Source organism: Leuciscus leuciscus (genome assembly GCF_965113295.1).
Source record: "Leuciscus leuciscus genome assembly, chromosome: 2".
NCBI classification, from domain to species: Eukaryota; Metazoa; Chordata; class Actinopteri; order Cypriniformes; family Leuciscidae; genus Leuciscus; species Leuciscus leuciscus.
In genome coordinates, this window is record NC_138726.1 from 33192196 (window position 1) to 33213774 (window position 21579).

At 38.2% G+C, this 21579-nt stretch overlaps 1 protein-coding gene and 1 long non-coding RNA gene across 3 annotated transcripts in view; one reads left to right on the plus strand and one right to left on the minus strand.

Moving 5' to 3' along the window:
• htr5ab (5-hydroxytryptamine (serotonin) receptor 5A-b) overlaps nt 1-13053 on the plus strand; it is a 34082-nt gene extending 21029 nt beyond the window's left edge. For both annotated transcript variants that reach the window (XM_082162196.1, XM_082162195.1), the window contains exons 2-3: nt 1444-2498; nt 11740-13053. In XM_082162196.1, the coding sequence (XP_082018322.1) occupies nt 1791-2498; nt 11740-12072 (1041 nt within the window). In that variant the 5' untranslated portion in view covers nt 1444-1790 and the 3' untranslated portion in view covers nt 12073-13053. The remainder of the gene's footprint in view (nt 1-1443; nt 2499-11739) is intronic.
• LOC309493123 overlaps nt 1-21579 on the minus strand; it is a 69307-nt gene that overhangs the window by 4874 nt on the left and 42854 nt on the right. The gene's annotated exons all lie outside the window — the stretch shown is intronic.

The following is a 21579-nucleotide window of genomic DNA, read 5'->3' on the forward strand; positions in this document are numbered from 1 at the left end:
TAAAATTGAAATTTGGTTCCTGGAGGCACCCACAGTGGTTCCACACAGTGCCTTATATAAGAGTTCCTCAGGAAACCTGTGTGGTTCCTCAGAGAACCGCCCCTTTTTAAAGGGTGCCTAGAGGATCTACAGACGGTTCCGCCGGTGTGGCAAAGTGAAGAACCCCAAAAGGTTCCTCCAGGCACCTTTTATTTTTACAGTGTAGACGGTTGCATAGTTATCATTTTCTCCCTGATATTATCAGTTTTATAAGTGAAGAAGTTCATAAAGTCATTACTGCTGTGCTGCTTGGAGTCTGTGTTGTACGCCACACGCATCACACACATGACCCGCGTCGGCCAATAGTGAGCCTACGTGGTGACGTACAACACAGACGCGCTGCGTTAAAACACTACGTGAAATAACTCGAGGCCCAGAGAGAAGGAAATGAATAGTGGAATAAAGTCGTTATTTTTGTTGTTTTTTGCGTACAAAAAGTATTCTCGTCGCTTTATAAACTTAAGATTAAGCCACTGGAGTCACTTGGACTATATTAACGATCTCTTTAATAACTTTTCTGGGCCAGCAAGTTTCAGTCCCTTAGAAGCCTATGGAGGAGTGAGATAGTTCTCAGATTTAATAAAAAATATCTTAATTTGTGTTGCGAAGATGAACGAAGGTCATACGGGGTTGGAACAACATGAGGGTGAGTAATTACTGACAGAATTTTCATTTTTGGGTGAACTAACCCTTTAAGTAAACAACATTAACTGTAAACATGGATACAGGCGGATTGGCGTTCGTTGAGAATGTTCAATAATTATATGATTACTTATAGTGTGATGCACGCACACGCAAAATCGGTAAAAACTCCTCCGATTTGGGCTAATACACTATATTTCACTCTACAAACTATATACAATATTCAGTCGATCTCATTTTCCCTTTATCATCCGTCTACTCTCTTCTCCATCACTTCGTGAACTCCGGTGGAAAGTTTGGAATAGTCCATTTCTCGCTTAATGACAGGGGTGACTGGGAGAGTCCATGTGCCAAAGGGGAACACTTTCTACAATAATACCGAATGGACCTTATATATAGGGATGCTGTGATAGGTGAGAGTCTGCTGATGCAAGCTTGACTGAAGTGACCTGCCAGAACTAACGCTACGCTTGATTTTGCACTTATAGATGGGACATTCATGGGATTGGGAAGTGAGGCAAAGCTTATAGTTTGTACTGTTCGAGGCCAGAATAAAACCCTTCACAGTGTGCACATCCTCAGCCAGGATGTGTTTGCAATGTCCTGGCACAAACACATGAGATATATATATACTGTATATATAAAAGAAACCCATTCCATAGCCTAGAGCTGTTTTCTATTTCAGGTGGTAGCTGAATAAGACTATTTTGTGGGATGAACTATAAAATTCATTTATGCCTTTTTTTCTTTCTTGTCTTTTAGGATTAAGGATGGAGGATGGCTTCTCCCATCTTCAGATGTGTGTCCTGTGAACCTTTAAATTGCTGAAGGCTATAAACTCACGATTATCAATATGTGCAATCATAATGTCATCTATAATCAGTATGGCAGCACTTTAAAACTCCTACCTTTTCAGTGACCGGCATACAAAACACCCACTCAGAAAACAAACTCTTATAAATGTTTTCAAATGAATTAACTTGAAAACATCCAAAAAGAAAACCATGCCTGACCTAAAAAACCATTCACTCTCATAAGTGACTTCATTTATTTTCACCTTGCCTTCTAATTAGAGCCAGATATCTATTTGCATACAGTCACATGCTGCCATGACTCAACCCAATGTTACAGTACTCTTGGCTAATATCTCTGGAGGATCTGAATTGGGTAATCTGTACCGTCCATTTTCTGTGTTCAGTGTTCTCACGCTCACTTTGCTGGCCATGCTTGTGGTGGCCACCTTTGTATGGAACCTTCTGGTTTTGGTGACCATCCTGAGGGTGCGCACCTTCCATCGTGTTCCCCACAATCTGGTTGCCTCCATGGCCATCTCGGATGTGATGGTTGCAGGACTGGTTATGCCCCTAAGTCTGGTTAGGGAGCTTTATGGACGGCGGTGGATTCTGGGTCGGGCCCTGTGTCAGGTCTGGATCTCATGCGATGTACTCTGTTGCACAGCCAGTATCTGGAATGTGACGGCCATTGCCCTAGATCGTTACTGGTCCATAACACGCCACCTGGAGTACACATTAAAAACACGCAAACGAATCTCCAATGTGATGATTGGCCTCACATGGCTACTCTCCTCTGTTATCTCGCTTTCTCCGCTTTTTGGTTGGGGTGAGACCTACTCAGAAGTCAGCCTGGCTTGTCAAGTAAGCCAGGAGCCCTCATATACAGTCTTCTCCACCTTTGGAGCCTTTTACCTGCCCCTCTGTGTGGTGCTCTTTGTCTACTGGAAGATCTACAAGGCTGCCAAGTTCCGCATTGGCTCTCGCAAGACCAACACCATCACACCCATGGCTGAAGTCATAGAGGTAAAAAAAAAGTTGATATAAGATTATGTATACACAGTGGCAAGTTTGTGATCTCTTTGAAAATACCTGGATTTCTGCATTGATTACTCATAAAAATGTGGTCTGATCTTTAAATCTTATTTTATAGATTATAGATATATTATATATAATTATAGATAAACACAATCTGACTAAACTAATAACACAAATAACTGTAATTGTTCACATTTTTATTAAATATATTGAGCAAAAAGTAAGTGAAACATTTTGTAACTCTTAGATCCTCCATTAGCAGCTCCCCACAAACCTGTTTCAGTTAAGAAATTCTAGATTGTCTTGTCTTGATAGCACAGCCCTCTTTCGGGTATGTCACATTTTTTTCCAGCCATTCTTTGGTTGGTATTATTTGTGTGATTTGGATCATTGTCTTGTTGCATCAACCATCCTCTTTAAAGTTTGAAGTCATTAGCTTCTGTCCCAACATTCTCCTGTAAAATGTCTTGATGGACTTTAGAATTCATTGTTCCATTAATTAATTCAAAGTGTCCTGACACTGAGGCAGCAAAGCAGCATTAAACCATGCTCCATCCACCATGCTTCACATTTGAGATGAGGTTTTAGAGTTGGTGTGCAGTTCCCTTTTTACTTCAAACAAAACATTGTGCATTTTTGTCTCAACTGGTCAACTTTTGTCTCCACTGTTCACAGAACATTTGCCAAAAGCATTATGGAACAACCTGGTGGTTTTAGGCAAACATGAGACATGCCTCAACAAAATGTTATTTATTTTTCCCCCCTAGTGTTGTCCTTTCATGAACACCATTATTGTTCAGTGCTTTTGAAATAGCGGAGACATGAACAAAGACTTCTGCAGTTTGTAGAGTTTTCAGGGGTCTTTTGTTGTTATCCTTGGGTTCATTCACACCTCTTGTTGTGTTCTGAAAGTGATCTTTGCAGGATGCCCACTCCTAGGGAAAGTAGCATCAATACAGAATTTTCTACATTTGAAGACGGCAAGGGCATAGTAGGGACATTTAGTAGGGACGCTGGGGACATGTCCCTACCAATATAGATCAAACAATTAAAATATATTTAAATGTAATCACTGTTGATGTAATTCTATCCGCATTTGACATGACCTGAGAGACATGTATAGTAGAAAACTGTGCTTTTCCAAGGATGTGCATTTATTGCATGGACGGAGTAAGAACATAAGGTATGTGTTTAAAACATATGTGCACAGTTTAGTTTAATGATAAAGTTTACCCTCTTTAACCTTAATGTTGTTAAACTGAATGTACAATATGAATGCAAATTGTTAGCTGGAATATCCACAAAATTAAAAGCAACACTGAAATAAGAGCATGCTGTTTATTAGATGAGCGTGAAAGTTGTTCACTACTATAGAAATATGGGACCTGTGCATGTTTTCTTTTAGAATCATCACTGTTCCAATTCAGCGGGAACTGTTGTTATGTCCCCACCAATGTCAAAATAAAACCTGAACACATAGGTCTTTAGCAATGCTTTTGTATAGACTTTTCCATCTTTGTGCATCTCTGTGATGTGTTTAAGAAATTGGGATTGAGGCATGGTCCACACTAACCAATCCGTCTTGAAGAACAGATTTGACAGTAACCAGTGTGCCTTTATTGTGTGCAACTCACACTTCCAATCTCATCTCCTTAATTGAATCCAATTAGCCTTTGAAGAAGTCTTAACACAGAGTTTCACTTTCTTTCCCCAGCCTGCCCTGTTAATGATCACTCAGTGTCTTCAATTAAAACATTTTAAAGTACAACTGTTTGTGTGTTATTAGTTTAGTCAGATTATGCTTGTCTTTAATTGTGAATTTGAAGATCAGACCACATTTTATAAATAATCACTAGAAATTCTGATATTTTCTAAGGGTTCTCAAACGTACAACCCCAAATCTAGAAAAGTTGGGACATTTTGTAAAATGCAATAAAATCAAGAATCTGTGATTTGTTCATTTTCTTTAACTGACAAAAGTATAAAGAAAATATTTCCATTGTTTTTACTGAACAACTTAAAGGTGTAGTAAGTGACTTCTGGTAAACACTGTTGATATTTGTAATCACCAAAACAAACATGCCCCTACCCCTACAAACACAGTTTTCATGAACAGCTCCCTACATACCACAATAGTCCAAGTAACTAATATATTACAAATGTGACAAGATTAAGAGGTTATAGCGATCACTAAAAGGGGAGTCAAAAAACACACTTGGGCACACTTTGGGAGTCAATGCTTGAAATGGGCGGTGGAAGAGGTTTAGAAGTTCTAGGCTTATAGTAATAATAATCGAATCAAACAGGCGAAGATGGCATACGAGCACATTCAAGCCAAAGACAACATGTTCTAGTTCTGTGATACACAGCAAAACCAATGTTACTCGCGTATCGAGAAGAAATAAAGCAACCTCTGCATCAGTTTTCAGGCGTTCCCACTCCTTAAGGTCTCTTGAGCGCTGGAAAGCTTCTCCAATATTAACACAGGTGCTACCTCTTGCCTGATCGTAACCCTTCTTTTTAAAGCTATATTTCCCTGGCCTTTTCCTCTTTAATTTTTTCTCTGCCATCTTTCTTTCAATAGTCGTTCTACTAATGTCTGTCTTGCGCACTGAGTTCTCTCTCCTCCCCCATCATGAGTGTATACACCCCTTACTGCTGATTGGCTACAAGGGTGTTTTGGTGCTCAGTCTGATCCACTTCAAAAATCGCTTACTGCACCCTTAATTGTCTTTTGTAAATAAAAACATTTAGATTTTGATGGCTGCAACATATTTAAAAAAAAGGTTGGGACAGAGGCATGTTTACCACTGTGTCACATCACCTTTCCTTTTAATTACACTTTTTAATAGTTTAGGAATTGAGGGTACTAATTGTTGTAGTTTTGAACGTGGATTTTTTTGTATCAGGCAAGATTGGGCACCACTTGCTCAACAGTCTATGGTAATCGTTGTCTGGTTCTCCTCTTCATGATGTGCCATACATTTTCAATAAGAGACAGATCTGGACTAGAGGCAGGTCAGTCAAGCACATCGACTCTACGGTGTAGCACATGCTGAATGAGGCTTGGCATTGTCTTGCTTCCCAGGAAAGATGTCATCTTGATGCCATTAAATGTCTCTGTACAATCCCAAGATATGCTTCTACGTCAGTAGTACATATGCAAGTCACCAATTCCATTTACACGATGCACCCCCATACCATGACAGATGTTTGTTTGGGCACCTGTTGCTGATGAAAGTCTGGATGGTCCCTTTTGATACCTCAATGTCCATTTTTCCCCAAAACAACCTGAAACGTGGACTCATCTGACCGCAGCACCATCTGAGATGAGCTTAAGCCCAGAGAACTCTGAGGCATATCTGCATAGAATTGATGTATAGCTTTCTCCTTGCGTAAAAGAGATTCAAGTGGCATTTCATGATGCAGCAGCAGACTGTGTTAAGTGACAACGGTTTTCTAAAGAATACCCGAGCCCATGTGGCTATATTTAACAGAGTAGGATGATGGTTTCTTATGCAGTACCATCTGAGGGCTCAAATAGTCGATTGAGTAAATAATTCAATGAGCCACTCATAAAGGCAGACACTTGTACCATTCACAAATGAATCGTCATTTATGAATGAATAGATTGAATGATTAAATTATGCCTCACATTTATAAAGACAGCCAACTGGCAGAGCAATATAACCTGCAAAAAGAGTTACTAAAAATCCCCACCTGCCACCACTATGTACAGGAGTGACATATGGAAGTACGTTGCCTACCTTGCTCTGTTGCACGGTGCACCGATACTTCAAAAGTAAATAGGAAATGAAAAACGTCACGATTCCTTAATTTATTAGTATCATACTTCTAAGAATGACCACGTTCCAGATTTGTAAGGCCGGCGACACACTGTCTGCGTGTCGTGTCCGTTTTTATTTCGGCTCCCATGTTAACTGCCTGCGTGACACACGCGTCTGGGCGCAGCTCGAGACGCGCGGAAAACGCGTGTATGCTATAAATAGAACCGACGCCTATTTTTCACGCGACACGCAAGCCTGTTGGAAGCGTTTCCAGGCAAAATAGAATAGGAAAAGATGTTTCTATGTCATTTTGACACGAATACATATTAATAAATGACATTTTGATGTTTGAAAGTTTTGACATAAATACAATATAAATGTAATTTAAAAAAATATTATCGATTTTCAAATATTGCACCTCTCAATACAGAACGAATTATTCTGTAGCCTATTGTTGTCTTTGCTGCTATATATATGTTTAACATGAAGTATAGGCCTTCCACAACTCTCTCCCCACATGTCAAATATATCACCAATGAGGCTTATCATATGTTACCAATATTAAACATTGTTTAATATAATCGCTGTTCATATTTTTATTCAAAGTTCAGAATCAAGATAAAGCTCTTATGTTTCTTATGATAAATGAGATAATGCTGCTAAATTTATCTTTTTTTTTTCCTTGAATGTCATTGCTCTAATTTATTTTTTATATTTCATATTTCATATTTTGTTCAAATGTTTAATATATCTGCTGTTCATATGTTCATTTATTAGTGTGTTATATGATTAGAATGTTGTCCCGGTTTTAAAATAAAGCACAGCAGTGATCTTTGAGAGTGTTTCTCCCTTTTCAGGAAAAGTATCGAAAAAGTATCGAAATCGCAATACTTGACTTGGTATCGGTATCGAAACAATAATTTTGGTATCGTGACAACACTAGTACAGACAGACAGTCTGTCAGGCCAGATGTCCTTAATTAATTATTATTTATTTGTTCATACAGATAATACGTTCATACGTTGCTCCTGTAAGTTTTTATATGGACAAAATAATTTGAGTCACACATTAATAAATATGATTGTCAGACTCGAAAACCCCACTGTGTGAACAAGCTATGAGAGTTAGTGACATAAACAGGCAAAGGTCATAAACACCGGGTAATCAGTCCAAACAATAACAGGGTCAAAGGGGCACAGGCAAAAACAGATGAAAACCAGACAAAAGATTGAAAACCAAGGCTACGTTTACACTTTGATGGCTATTTTCATAAACGGACATTTCACCCCTCTTCGTTTTCGAAAATAACATCGTGCACACGAACCTGTGTATATGCTGTCAAGAGCATGCCAAACCTGTAGGTGGCAGTGTAACGAGAAACTCAAGCCCACCTTAGCTAGGGATGGCTGACGCGAAACAGTCGTTCCGAAGCTTTGCGAGATCCCGAAGCGCAGATGTTTCGAAACACTGACTACGTTTACATGCAGCCAATAACCCGTTCAAAACCGGGATATTAGCAATAACCCGGTCGCGCACGGCCATGTAAACACCGGCAAAAACCCGGATATGCTCATATCCCGGTTTTTAAAAACCCGGATATTATCCCTGGGGTACCCCTTTTCTAACCCGAATATTTGGTCATGTAAACGCGTATCGGCATATCCCCATCAAAAGGAACATTGATTTGTGTTCTGCGCATGTTCTATTCGCAAGGAATCTTGGTCTTTTGAGGAGAGACGGCGCATTCAAAAACCCGCGTGCAGTATACCGGAAGTAAACAAGAAGTAGAGGTAAACATGGCGAGACGCAGCACAGCACCACACTTTTGGAGCGAGGAGGAAATCGCAAACAAAGGCGATCGCTATCTGCCCCGAACTATTCATTATCCGCGTGCTGCTGCTGTTGTTGTTGCCTTTGGATACAGGAAGAAGAATCGGAAATGACGCACATTGCGTCTTAACGTTGTCCGTACGTCCAGACGCTAACCGTGCGTCGCCGTTTACATCGGGATATTGCCAATTGATTACAAATTCCATGTATACAGGAGTAACTCTCTCTACTCACGCATGTAAACGGGTTATTCCGAATGTTTCAGAAACCTAAATAGTGACCTTAACCCGACCATAACCCGATATTTGACAGCATGTAAACGTAGTCACTGATCCGAAGCGTGATTCAAAACACCCATGTCACGTGACTATGGCCAAACGAAGCCTCGAAGTGTTTCACTAAGTGTTTCATCAGGTGTGGTCCGCCGAATCAGCGTTTGATTGACACGGTCGGGAACAGACCACACAATCGCACATCTGTATAAAAGTGAAATCAACGCATATTGACCTCGTGGGTTTTTGTGAGAGGAGTTTGATTTTGAGATAGCGGATTTTTGGTGATATAGTGACATAGTGTGATTTGATTAGTTATAGGCTATTTAGGCTTACATTTAAATTTACACAACACATTGACTGATAGGCTAGAGACAGACAGAGTATACATATAGTGACACATTAATAGATACATAGATATAAATATATAGACAGCTAGATTAATAGATAGATACATATATAGATTATAGATTATACATATACAAATACATAGATTATAGATAGCTACATATATAGATTATATCTAGATGCATATCTAGGTACATATCTAGATACATAGATAGATTATAGATACATATCTAGATACATAGATAGATTCATATAGATAGATACATAGATAGATTTGGATAGGCTAAATAGATAAAATGGAGGCTCCCCAGAAGAGATGCCGTACATCTGTGGTGTGGGTGCATTTCCATTTAGAAACCCCAAATAAAGTGAGATGTGTGTATTGTGATATTGTGTCAACATCAGACCCATCATCATCATCACCATCACCATCACCACCAGTAGAAACACAGGACGTATTTGCGTATTTTTTCAAAGGCTGGAGAAATTATTTGTAAAAAAGAAGTTGGCTAAGTCCTTCCACAGCAGAGAAATTAATATTTTGGAATAAAAATCTCTAAAAAAGTGAGACATTGTGGCTTGATTTCTTTTATTAATATTCATTTTGCAGGACCAAAATAACATTATGCACAGTGAGGAGCCACAAGCTTCACATATTAGAAAAATACAATAATAAAAAAACAACACATTTTTTTAATGGCACGCCAAGGTTGTTTCAGATCAACACCTGCAAGTGACCACTAGGTGTCACCGTTGAGACGGGTGTCGGATTGATTCGAAGCCTCGAAACAATATGGCCCATTTGGTTCATCCGTTTCATTGCTTCACGAAGCCTCGATCTGCCCACCACTAACCTTAGCCAATCAGAATCCCGAAAATAGTCACATTCTGTGACGTCGCTGCCTAAAACTCAGTTTTTCTCAGTTTACATGCAAACGTGCAAACGAAGATTTTCAAAATCTCCACTCTGGCCGGAATTTTTAGAAAGAATCGGTTTCATTGGCGAATCCTCCGTTTGCGTGTAAACGAAGGGCGCAAACGAAGGGAAATGTGTCAGTTTTTCAAAATAACCATGTACATGTAAACGGTGCCCAAGAGAATGCTTGGAATTGCAGTGTGACACTAAACAAGACTTCGGAGAGAATGAATGAGTGTATGTGGTTTAAATAGGCTGAGACTGACAAGGTAATGAGACACAGGTGGATGCAATCAGGGATGATGAGTCCGGGCAGTGAGTAATGGGAAATGTAATTTATGAGGGAATGACAAAAGTCTGATGTGGAGTGCCCTCTGGTGGCTCTCAAGGGCACTCCAGCTGGTGACCATTACAAACGTACACTGATCCAAAAATCATTTAATTGCCCCGTTGACTCCTTTATCTGTTGAAATGCACAAAAAAACACACATATGCTGTAATTTTGTTTTGTTCTGCCACTGTACTCCGCTCACTAAACTACAGCATTTCAAACAAAAGCTAATTTAAATACCCATTTTAAAGATTCAAGATGCCATAGACAAGCCAAACAATGTTTATACTGTCATGTAAGATTTTATGTGAGCTAATTTTCACAGTTAGTTAGTTAGTTCCGGTCCTCTAATTTGATTGGATAAGCTACAGTTCAGAAGTGCCAATAGTTCATATAACAGCACTGGGAAGTTTCACAGTTTATATCAGCATTCCAGACTATAGTATGTGAGCGGTATGGAAGCGGAGTGAAATGGTGTGATTTTGAACATGCTGTCCCTCTGTGTGTTGCTTGGCAACACATAAAGCAGGATGGTTTGGCTTTTTTAAGAACTTTTTTATATGTGATATTGCTTAATTACATTTTGGTGATTTGCCAACATAGAGATTAATCTAGAATATTACTAAAAACAATTTTCCAAAAGGGTGGCTGGTTTGGGGCAAATTGAGCTAGATGCAGACTTCTTAGTTGATTACATTATCATAGGGAACTTTGTGAGCACATACAGGAAATATAAATATATTATCTTGATTTAGAAAATTCACACCTCTGCTTTCAAGGGAAATTATGTGAGATTTGTCTCACTATGTCATGTGTTGCAGAAGCAAAGTGGGTAAAGCTGGGGAAAGACGCTTCACATTTTCCAACATTAAAGGCACAACATGTAAAATGTTTAGATAAAAATATCCAAAAACCACTAGAACAATGTTGTATATTTGGTTGACTTGTGTACTTATACTCTCCCAAATGTTTCCAACAATTTGGAAACCCAACAGAAAATAATTGTTATATAGTTCAACATGGTTGGTCTTATTGTTTGAATCTCTTGTTTTCTTGACTCAGAGACACTATTTTGACAAGTGGCTTAACATAGCAAAATCAGAAAGAGCTTTATTTGTAGTACATAATTCTGCCATACAATATATTTAAAAATTAATTGAGTCAACCAGCTTTTTAGCATTAACATTCTAGCATCAACCATCATTAGCTCCACTGAAAGGCTCTCGTCCGCACCCTGTTCATACCACAGTAACGTTAATAAAACTTTAATACATCCATCAGATGTGGAGGTGACGACGACAACTCCCACGATTCCATGCTCATTCATGCCGTCATCAAGCTATGCCTTTGTTATAGTTTTGAATAAGCGACCTCTAGCGGCGGAACTTACATATTGTGCCTTTAATGCATGTACCGTACTGTATGTGGAATAGTCTCAGATTGTTTAGTCCAGTAACAGCTTTATGTAAAATATATAATTTGAATTAAAGATTTTAAATATTCTGTAACAGGTAGAGTGAATGGAGACCTGTACATAAGTAATTAATGCTTAAAGATCAGAGTAGGAAAATGGGATGTCTAGCCACAAATATGTAGCAAAAGAAATTTGCAGTTGCTCTGTCAGTTTTGACAAAATGTGTAGTTGCTGCATTCTGCTCACCAATAGTGTTATTGAAGTACCTTATAGTTGTGTACTTGATTAACACTACTAGTACATATCATCTTTTAACTTGTTTACTGCCAGGTAAAGGAGGCCGAACGGCAGCCACAGATGGCCTTTACAATTCGTCACGCAACTGTATCGTTCCAGACGGATGGTGAGACGTGGCGAGAGCAGAAAGAGAGGAGAGCGGCTCTGATGGTGGGCATCCTGATTGGTGTATTTGTGCTCTGCTGGATTCCCTTTTTCCTTGCTGAGCTCATCATTCCGCTCTGTTCATGCGACATCCCCCCTCTCTGGAAAAGTGTCTTTCTCTGGCTGGGTTACTCAAACTCATTCTTCAACCCACTCATTTACACAGCCTTTAACAAGAACTACAACAATGCGTTTAGAAATCTTTTTTCCAGACAGCGATAAGGAACGGAAAGAAGAACAAAGGTAATGATAACCTTTGGATTTTAGGAGTAGAAAGTGAGAAGAATATCAAAAGAAGCCATCTTCTCTCACAGAAGACATAAGCGATACAGAAGCAAGGCCATGAATGCACTGGCTCTAACCAGAGGAAGGGAATTTTGCCAACCCACATCAAGAAACTGCAGGCCAAGTGATGTCTCTAGGGTTCACATCTTCACCTGCTGGTCATATATCTGTCAATATATGGCGGCTGCTGATGTCTTCATGGTTAGACAAGTTGGCCACCGTCTGTTAAATCAGCAGTGCTGAGATAATGCAAGTGTTCTCTTTAGCAAAACTGAACCACTGAAACTAACTGTCCATATCCCTCACCATCATTGTAAACTCTTGAGAGAGAAACCATGACTGTTCTCACTGTTCTGAAGGGTGGTGAAACATCAAAGCCACTTTTCATCTAATAGTCAAAGAAGACACAAGTAGGCATATGTACACTTATGTACACTATGAAAATCTGGCCTAATTCACATCCTTTCACTTCTTCCAAAATTACATGGCTAAGGAGCAATTTATATTTCAATCACATTTCCTTTCATTAAAGTCAAGAAAAGAAAGTCAATGTGCAAAACATAGAGACATGAAAAAATGTAATTAAATAGAACAGACTTGCGTTGATGCAAAGAAAGACTCCATGGAAATTTTGAACAAAACAGTGGTTATGTTAACAGTGGTATATGCCTTGGTTTCCTGGCAGCACATCTCAGCATTTATGTACATTTTCATGAATGGATTCAGCTTTCCTCTTTGTAAGCTACCATTGTAGCAAAGTAAACTGGGACATTACATGTAACGAAATGTAAACTTGCCTGTAATTCCTGTGTGATGGGAGCTATGCTACAATTGTTAAATAAAAGATATGGATTGATCATGCAAGGTTATTAAAGATTCAGAAAAGGATCACTCTGTTGGTTATCAATAATTGGAGGATCAGTAAATAAGACATACAATGTTAAAAGCTGAATGTCTCTTTGCAGTTCTTCGTCTTTATAAATTATGCTGAAAAGAAACCATCTGATTTTGTATTGCCATAGAAGCCTGTCCACATGTCCCAAGTTTTGTGAAAGCTGTCCTCACTGAAATGGCTGCTTTTATTTGCAAAAATACCTTGTTAATACTAAACTAAACAAGATGGTCTGTGACAGCTTTGTTTTGCCCCGAGCAGTTATCACAATGCTTCCAATGCATATCCAGAGAATCACAATAAGTATGAGAGCACTGATCTCACCCCATCTCTTTGAAATACTGTCCATGTATCACATCTGTTCATCAATTTGTCAGCTCATCCATTATCCATTTAACAATCAGCTTCAGGGCAGTACACAATTTTACTTTGCATGTGTGTCTATGAGAATAAAATAACTGAGACTGTGAGACATAAAAAAGGAAATGGAAAGGCAAAGAGTGAGAACATAAATATGCTCTCTCTTGATATGCTTAATTTCAACTTGAGAGAGGACACACTTAAAATTCTGACCCAATCACACTGTACCTTCGTAAATTTTGCAGTGTCAATATTATTGACTGGACGACTACAGCACGCAACCTGTGTAGATGACGGTTTGTCTTGCTCTTTCATATCAATGGATGTATTTCTGACTGTACAACCATTTTGTCCTAAACAAATGAAATCACAGTAAGAATAAAACAGTCTCTTCTTAGAGTTGTGGGCAGTTGTGGCCTAATGTTAGAGAGTCTAACTTTTAACCTGAAGGTCACAGGTTCAAGTCTCAGTACTGGCAGGAAGTGTGGGTGGGGGAAGTGAATGAACAGCGCTCTCTTCCACTCTCATTACCCACAACTGAGCAAGGCACCTAACCCCCAATTGCTCCCCGGGCACTGCAGCAAAAAAATTCACAAATTCCGAGTATGGGTTACCATACTTCACTTCACTTATAATGAACTCATTTTCTATCAGTGTTTTAAATTTAGATTTTCCCCTCAAATGCTCAAAGGCAATATAGCATGTTAAAGTTTCTGTAACTGCTACGCTTACGTCTTGCGTAGAACACGCCATTCTAACGAGATTACGAGAGCACATGAATAAAAAAGAAAAAAGATGTGCACAGATAAACCATAAAAAAAACCCACTGCAATATCCCTTTAAAAACAAGTACAACGGACCTATGCCATGAAAAAAAAAAAAAAAAACGATAACCCAATTAAATGCTGTGTGAAAATCCCAACTGAAGAAAATTTTGCATTTCAGAATGCACCACATTCAAAAGTGTAACAGCACTACATGGTTCATTACATTTAACCTACTGTGATAATAAGTAAACCAATGCTTCTCTGATCAAAATTCTTACCTGACCTTGTAAAGGTTTTAATTGAATTCCATCTTAACACAAGCTGGAATGTTGTTTCAGTATATCTGCTGTGATGTCAGCTGCACTTCAACGAAATATAAGCATGTGGTGCACAGTGTAGTTTATACTATCATTGTGTTGTTGTTGTGTATGTATTCATTTAAAACTACAATGTCAAGGCTAGATGCCTTCAAAAGGAATGCATACACTGTAAAAAATTTAAAAAAAGTAGAAAAATTGAAAAGGTACTGGCAATTTTCTGCCAGGACAGTAGTTGTAATTTCCTTCAAATCTAAAACACAACACAATCCAATGCATAATTCAAAATACATGTAAAACACCTGTGAAAAATCCTATTAAGACAGTACATGGTGTCTATTTTTACAGACTTTTCTTAGAGTGAATATGGAAACGTTAAATTCCTTGTCTTTTTCCAACCAGCCAAATATATTATTTTCTTCAACAGGAAAAGGAAAAAGTATATGGAACATAACATATATTTGCTTTTAAATTGGTACCTATGAGTTGTATTTGAGAAGATGAAAGAGAAACAAAATTGTGCCTTGTGTCATGTGGTTTGCAGGCACATCACATAATGTTATTGTCTGTACCCTGGTGCAATGAAGAAATGTGTCGTAAATAGGCATGCTGTTCACCGTGGAATGCATTGCAGGAAAAGGCGCTTTCATGATAAAATTGTTCAATCATCTGCGCTATGCTCTTTAGAGACATTCGCCAAGAAAGGGAAACATGTTTACTTTTATGGAGGACCAAACCTGCAGAAATTAAAAATGAATAAATGAATCAATCAATAAATAGATAAATGAATAAATAAATAGATAAATTAATGTGATAATAAGTATGGAATGCCAAACCTGACTTAATAATAAATAAATAAATACTTAAATAAATATGCAAAGAAATGAAAAAAAAAAAAAAAAAAAGACTATTTATACTTTTATTTCCTTATTTATGTATAATTATATATTTTTCCACAATTATTTATGCATTTATTTATTTCCACTTTTATTTATTTTCACATTTATTTATGTATATATGTATTTATGTCTACATTTATTTATTTCCACATTTATTTATTTATACATTTATTGCTCTGTATGCTAATGAAGCATACAGCATGAGGTGTTTTACCTCAGACATAGCAATCGAGCTCAGAGTGGCAGTGCCGAAGCTTTGAGGCCACAGTGACACCTTGTGGTGTGACCAAACAATACGCAAGATGTATAACTGTATATAGGTTTACCATACAAGGCCTACTCTTTATTCCGGACATGACCATCAGCAGGTGGCCGAGAACTGCAAAACAAACCACAATTCTGAAAACAAAACAACAAATTTATAAACGCAATGGAAAGACTAAAAATAAATTAACAAGTTAGAAAACACAATAACATTTCCAAAAACAAAATAACAAATCAGAAAACACAACGACAAATCTGCAAACAAATGAACAAGTCAGAAAACCCAACAAAAAGTCAGACAAAAGTTATAGAGAGCCTAAGTCCCTCCCCTCCGCTTCCGGCTCATGGGACCTTATTTCGGAAAAAATATGTATGGTAGTCAATGGCGAGAGACAACTTATCTTTTTATTCCGTCTGAACTGTGCCCTGAATTACACACATGTTTGTCAATTTAAAAGATAATTATGAAAGTCAAGAAAGTCACAGTTTGTCATAAAACAAGAGTAACATTTAGTTTTGTGTGAAAATCGCTCATGAACTACATCTCTCGTCTCGCACTATGTACGTCACAAGATCCGTTGCTCGTATGTGTGCAGTCTGGTACAAAACACTCAGGCATGACGGCGTAACGTTATAACGTAAGACTATAGAAAAAATGACAGACGTTAGCTTCTGTAAAGTTAGTTTTTGGGTTTGTAGTCTTTGTAATTACGTATTTTCACAGTCTTATACCTCAAAAGTTTTTCATCAAACTGCGACTTTCTTGACTTTAAAATGTATATTTTAAATTGAAAAACATCATATGTGTAATTCAGGGCACAATTCAAACGAGATCAAAATATTTGTTGTCTCTCGCCATTGACTACCATACAATATTTTTCCGAAATAAGGTCCCATAGTGGTCCACCGGAAGGGGAGGGACTTAGGCTCTCTATATGTGGCGGATGGAATACAGACTGCTGATTGGACGAGACATCTGTCAATCAAGACATGCAGATTGCGGCAGGAGAAAGTCAATTCGCAGGTCGGTAATTCGCATGTGTAAATATTAGCTGTATTGTCTACGATAATAATAATTTTTTAATTAGTTTTCGTTTGCGTCAAAAGCTAAATCTGCTGTTCTTGCTACACGCCACTCTCCCACTTTACCAGATCGAGTTCTTTTATAATTTTGTCTGACCAAACCAGATAGTGGTAGGAAGATTTTAATATGATTTATTTTATTTTATTTTATTTTTTATAATAATTGCACTAAATTAGCCGGTTAAATAGACAGCTCTAATATTTACACATACACACGCGAATGGACTTTCTCCTGCCGCAGTCTGCTGTACTTTCTGCATGTCTTGATTGACAGATGTCTCGTCCAATCAGCAGTCAGTATTCCATCCGCCACATATACCTAACTTTTCCGTTTTGTATGACTTTTCGTTGTGTTTTCTGACTTGTTAATTTGTTTTCAGATTTGTCGTTATGTTTTCTGATTTGTTATTTTGTTTTCGGAAATGTTATTGTGTTTTCTAACTTGTTAATTTATTTTTAGTCTTTCCATTGCGTTTATAAATTTGTTGTTTTGTTTTCGGAATTGTGGTTTGTTTTGCACTTCTCGGCCACTGTACATTAGGCTTGTCTGAGATGAGCAAAATCTGCGCAGAACCGTGCTGCGTTCCAGTCCATTTTTTAGACATGCACTTCACTGATTCTTGAGAGTCGGGACAAAACATGTCCCACATAGAAAAGTCTAATTTATAGCAAAAATTAAGAAATTCATCATGATTGACATACTTACAAAGTTAAATCTAAAGGAATTGTATATACCTATCTGATTTTTAGAATAAACTTTTTTATCTTTTTGGGGAAAATTTGTTTAAATGTATGGTCTGTGGTTAGAAGGTCCATGTTATTGCACTTGTCCTCAGCAAGAGGTCACAATATTAACCATCCCAAAAAACTTTAAAAAAGCTCTACAATTGTGAAAACATATATCTCAAATAAAAAATAAGGGGTATAAATATTAAAAACAATGCATGAAGTGAACATCAAACAATATTTTCCATATAAATCTGCCTATTAAAGTTGTGTCCTCAGTTTCTGTCAACTCATAAATTCATAAAGCTCTTTAAATCAGGAAATAGCATGGTTAGCTAGCCTATATCCCGGAGGACCCCTTTGCATCTCCCTGCCTGTGGTGAATGCAGCACTACCACACATGCTCTGGTACATTTTAAATTTTTTTATATTTTAGACAAACAATGTCAATATTCCTATGGTCACAGCTGCACCATGTCAATACCATCTTTCTGTTAAGATACTTTTTTTTAAACCGTAGTGGATTGAATTTAAGCATTTTAGTGAGGTTATTGGGACAGCTAGCAACTGAGGAAAAACTACCTAGCTGCAGTGTACAATACATGTTTTGGCGGGAAAATACATGCCCTTACGTCAACTCCGTCAGACGTCAACTCCGTCAGGTTCTATGTCTGACGGAGTTGACCTGTAAGCTGACGGAGTTGACAAATCCACCAATAACCTCTTAATGTGCAAATATAATATTATTTGTGAATATAGTGAAGGGTTAAACTGTTATTTCAGGGTTTTATTTACACATAAATGCTCATACATAGCATGCATTACATTATTTAACCATACGCATCTGACTTGTAGATAATGGGCAGGCAGTGGTCTGCTTATTATTGTGTAACGTGTAACTTTGCCAGCACTTTAATATATATATTTATATATGTAGAGACAGAGACAGAGAAATGAGAAGCCAGTGTAGGGCTGGGCGATATGGCCCAAAAAAATTATCGCGATAATTTTTTTTATATCAGTCGATATTGATAATTATCACGATAAATGTCAAATCTTTCTTTCTTTCAAGTTTAAAGGCAGATTTTTGCTCCTAAGTGAAAGTTGTAGAAAACAGTGTTAATTGTGGTTTTAAACTACTCTTTATTGTCAGAACATATCATGACAAACAGGTGAACATTTCACAAATCTGAGGTAAAACATTCAAACATTTTTTGTCAACACCGTCAGTTTTTCGTCAACACCGTCAGATTTTCGTCAACAGCATTGGATGTATGTATGTTTTTGTTAATTTTTTTTGGGGAAAAAAATATTCTTCCTTCAGTTTATGTTGTTTTTGTAATAAAGGACAATCTGATCTACATCCTCTTATGTTTTATTTATTTAAGGAATTTGTTTTTACAATATTGAAATTAAAATCAAAGTTTGAAAATGCAAATATTTAGAAATCTGAGTTTTCAGAATAGTGTGAAATCACAACTTAAGTTTATATATTGGATTTTTTTTACATATCAGAGTAACTAAACACTATTACAATATACTTCAGAACTTTAGATTCTTGTTGGATTTGAAGAATTAAAATTGTATACTTTTTAGTGTGTCTGACGGAGTTGACACAAATCCAGTTCTGAAGGGAAACATGTTTATTTGTTAAAAATGTGTTTTTATTTAGAACCTGTTCCTTTACATGGTTAAATAGCTAAGACCTTTCTCTGCAGAAGCATATAACTCTAATTGATATTGTGTGTGTTTTAAAAAAAAGTTTTTTAAAACGTGTTTTGTCCCGACTCTCAAGAATCAGTTTGCGAACTTCCCTAAGCACTTCCCCTCTGGGGAATCCCTGCCGCCATTTTGAAGTGCCTTCCACTTCGTGAAGTGGACGGGGGAAGTTTATACAGGGGGCCAATGTTTCAGAAAATACTGAAGGTTCCCCGGGCGCCGCCATTGATTAGCAGACCATCACCTGCTGTTAGCATTCCATTGACTCCCATTCATTTTGGCGTCACTTTGACAGCGAATAACTTTACATCTGAGGTGTTTAAAGACTTTCCATTATTTATTTATTTCTAAAGAAACACAAAAATGTATAAAAGGCTCCATTACCTTGTATCTTACGTTATGGCCCCGTAGAAGCAGTTTTTGTAAAAGTAGGCTAACGATTGCGTCATTACCACGCGACTCCCTGTCGCACAGTAGAGAAATTACCGTATGGACAGGTGGAGAAGCTCACAGGCAATTGGGGGGACGTGGAGGCAAAATGATAAAATAATTAATCAGAATACCTAGCAAAAGTTTCTCCTGCTCCTAGCTCATGGACACCTCCTACTCACACTCTCCATCTCTGCAAGTTTCGGAAGGGAATGATTCAGATTTCTCTTGGCACAGCTACTAGAAGACAGACAGGTTGCTCACGTCACATCTACGTCGTCAAGCTCAGTTTGAGTCTGCGCAGTACGCTCAGCCATCAGGAAGTGAATGCTTCTAATTGACTTCACTTTTCTCTGTTGAATCCAATGGGGTCGCTGTGTCCATTTCTTTTACTGTCTATGAGTTTTACTGTCTATGGCAGGGATGGGCAACTTCGGTCCTGGAGGGCCACTGTCCTACAGAGTTTATCTCCAACCCTGAAAAAATCACCTGCCTGTAATTTTCTAGTAATCCTGAGGACCTTGATTAGCTTGTTCAGGTGTGTTTGATTAGGGTTGAAGCTAAACTCTGTAGGACAGTGGCCCTCCAGGACCGAAGTTGCCCATCCCTGGTCTATGGACAGACCCTCGTTCCCTTGATTTTGACTGAGGGAGCGAGTCTACTTCAAATGTACACTTCAGGCACCTATATGTCCCACAATGCAGTACGATTGTGACGTCACCACAGATCTCGTCTAATCACCACCACAACAGACAACTCTATGATATATTAATTATATATTTTTATTTATTTAAAACAACCCAAACAAACATATAAACATTTGTATGCTGCATTACACACAAAAAATAAAAAAATAAAAAAATAATAAATCAACTCCAAGTGATCAAGGGCTCTCGTGCAACGTAAGCAATGATGTACATCCGAGTGAACGAGACGGAGGGAAGTTAGCGAGTGAAGGGCATGACTTTAGGCTTGTTTGAGATGAGCAAAATCTGCGCAGAACCGATCACCGGTGATCAGCTCGAGATGCATGCCGGTTAGAAATGTGTCCGAGTGCGGTCCGCCTTGCTCTGATGTCATGCTGACGTATGTCAAAAAACTCTCGCGAGCGCAAATCGTGAATCCCGCGATATCCATCTTTGATCTCGCAGGTGTCAGATCCACTAAGAGAAGAGAGAACTGTCCGGCTTGCCTGCACTTTTTTCACTCCTCCTCTCACTGCAGCCGCCTACTCTCGCATACATTCCAGGCGAGGCAAGGTGCATCTCAAACAAGCCTAATTTTGGACTGGAACACAGCACAGATCACCGGTGATCACCGCGAGATGCATGCCGGTTAGACATGACTCCGAGTGCGGTCCGCCTGGCTCTGATGTCATGCTGACGTATGTAAAAAAAAAAAACTCTCGCGACTGCAAGACATTCAACATTCGAGCGCAGTTGCTCTCCACCGACTGTTCTCTTTTAAAATGTTTAATTTTAAAACTCTGATATCATGTTCTTATGTGTATAAGTGTGAATATTCCCAAACTCTCTGACAGTGCGATCTGGGTTATTTGATTGTTGTCATATTTATAAAATTAAAAAATATATATAAAAACATGTCTGGAATTAAAGTAAAAATTATTGATAAACGTGTCTTTTGAATGGAAATAACAGTACTTTGGGTGTCTTGTTCATTATATTTATTTTCATATAAAAGCAACAGAACTTAAATTACATCCAGTTTATCATCAACACGGCGCATGAGTGTAAATCCCGCAATATCTGTCTTTGATCTCGCAGGTCTGATCCACTACGAGAAGAGAGAACGATCCGGGTTACTTGACTGTAACCCTGTTCCCTGAAAAAGCGGAACGAGATGCTGCACTGCTTAGCGCACTAGGAACGTCTTTAATCGTGACCAGCTGTGAATATAGTGTGTATCACGTCAATAGAATTGACCCGGAGGTAATATAGCCTCGGTCGGTGACGTCATCGGTGTGCACC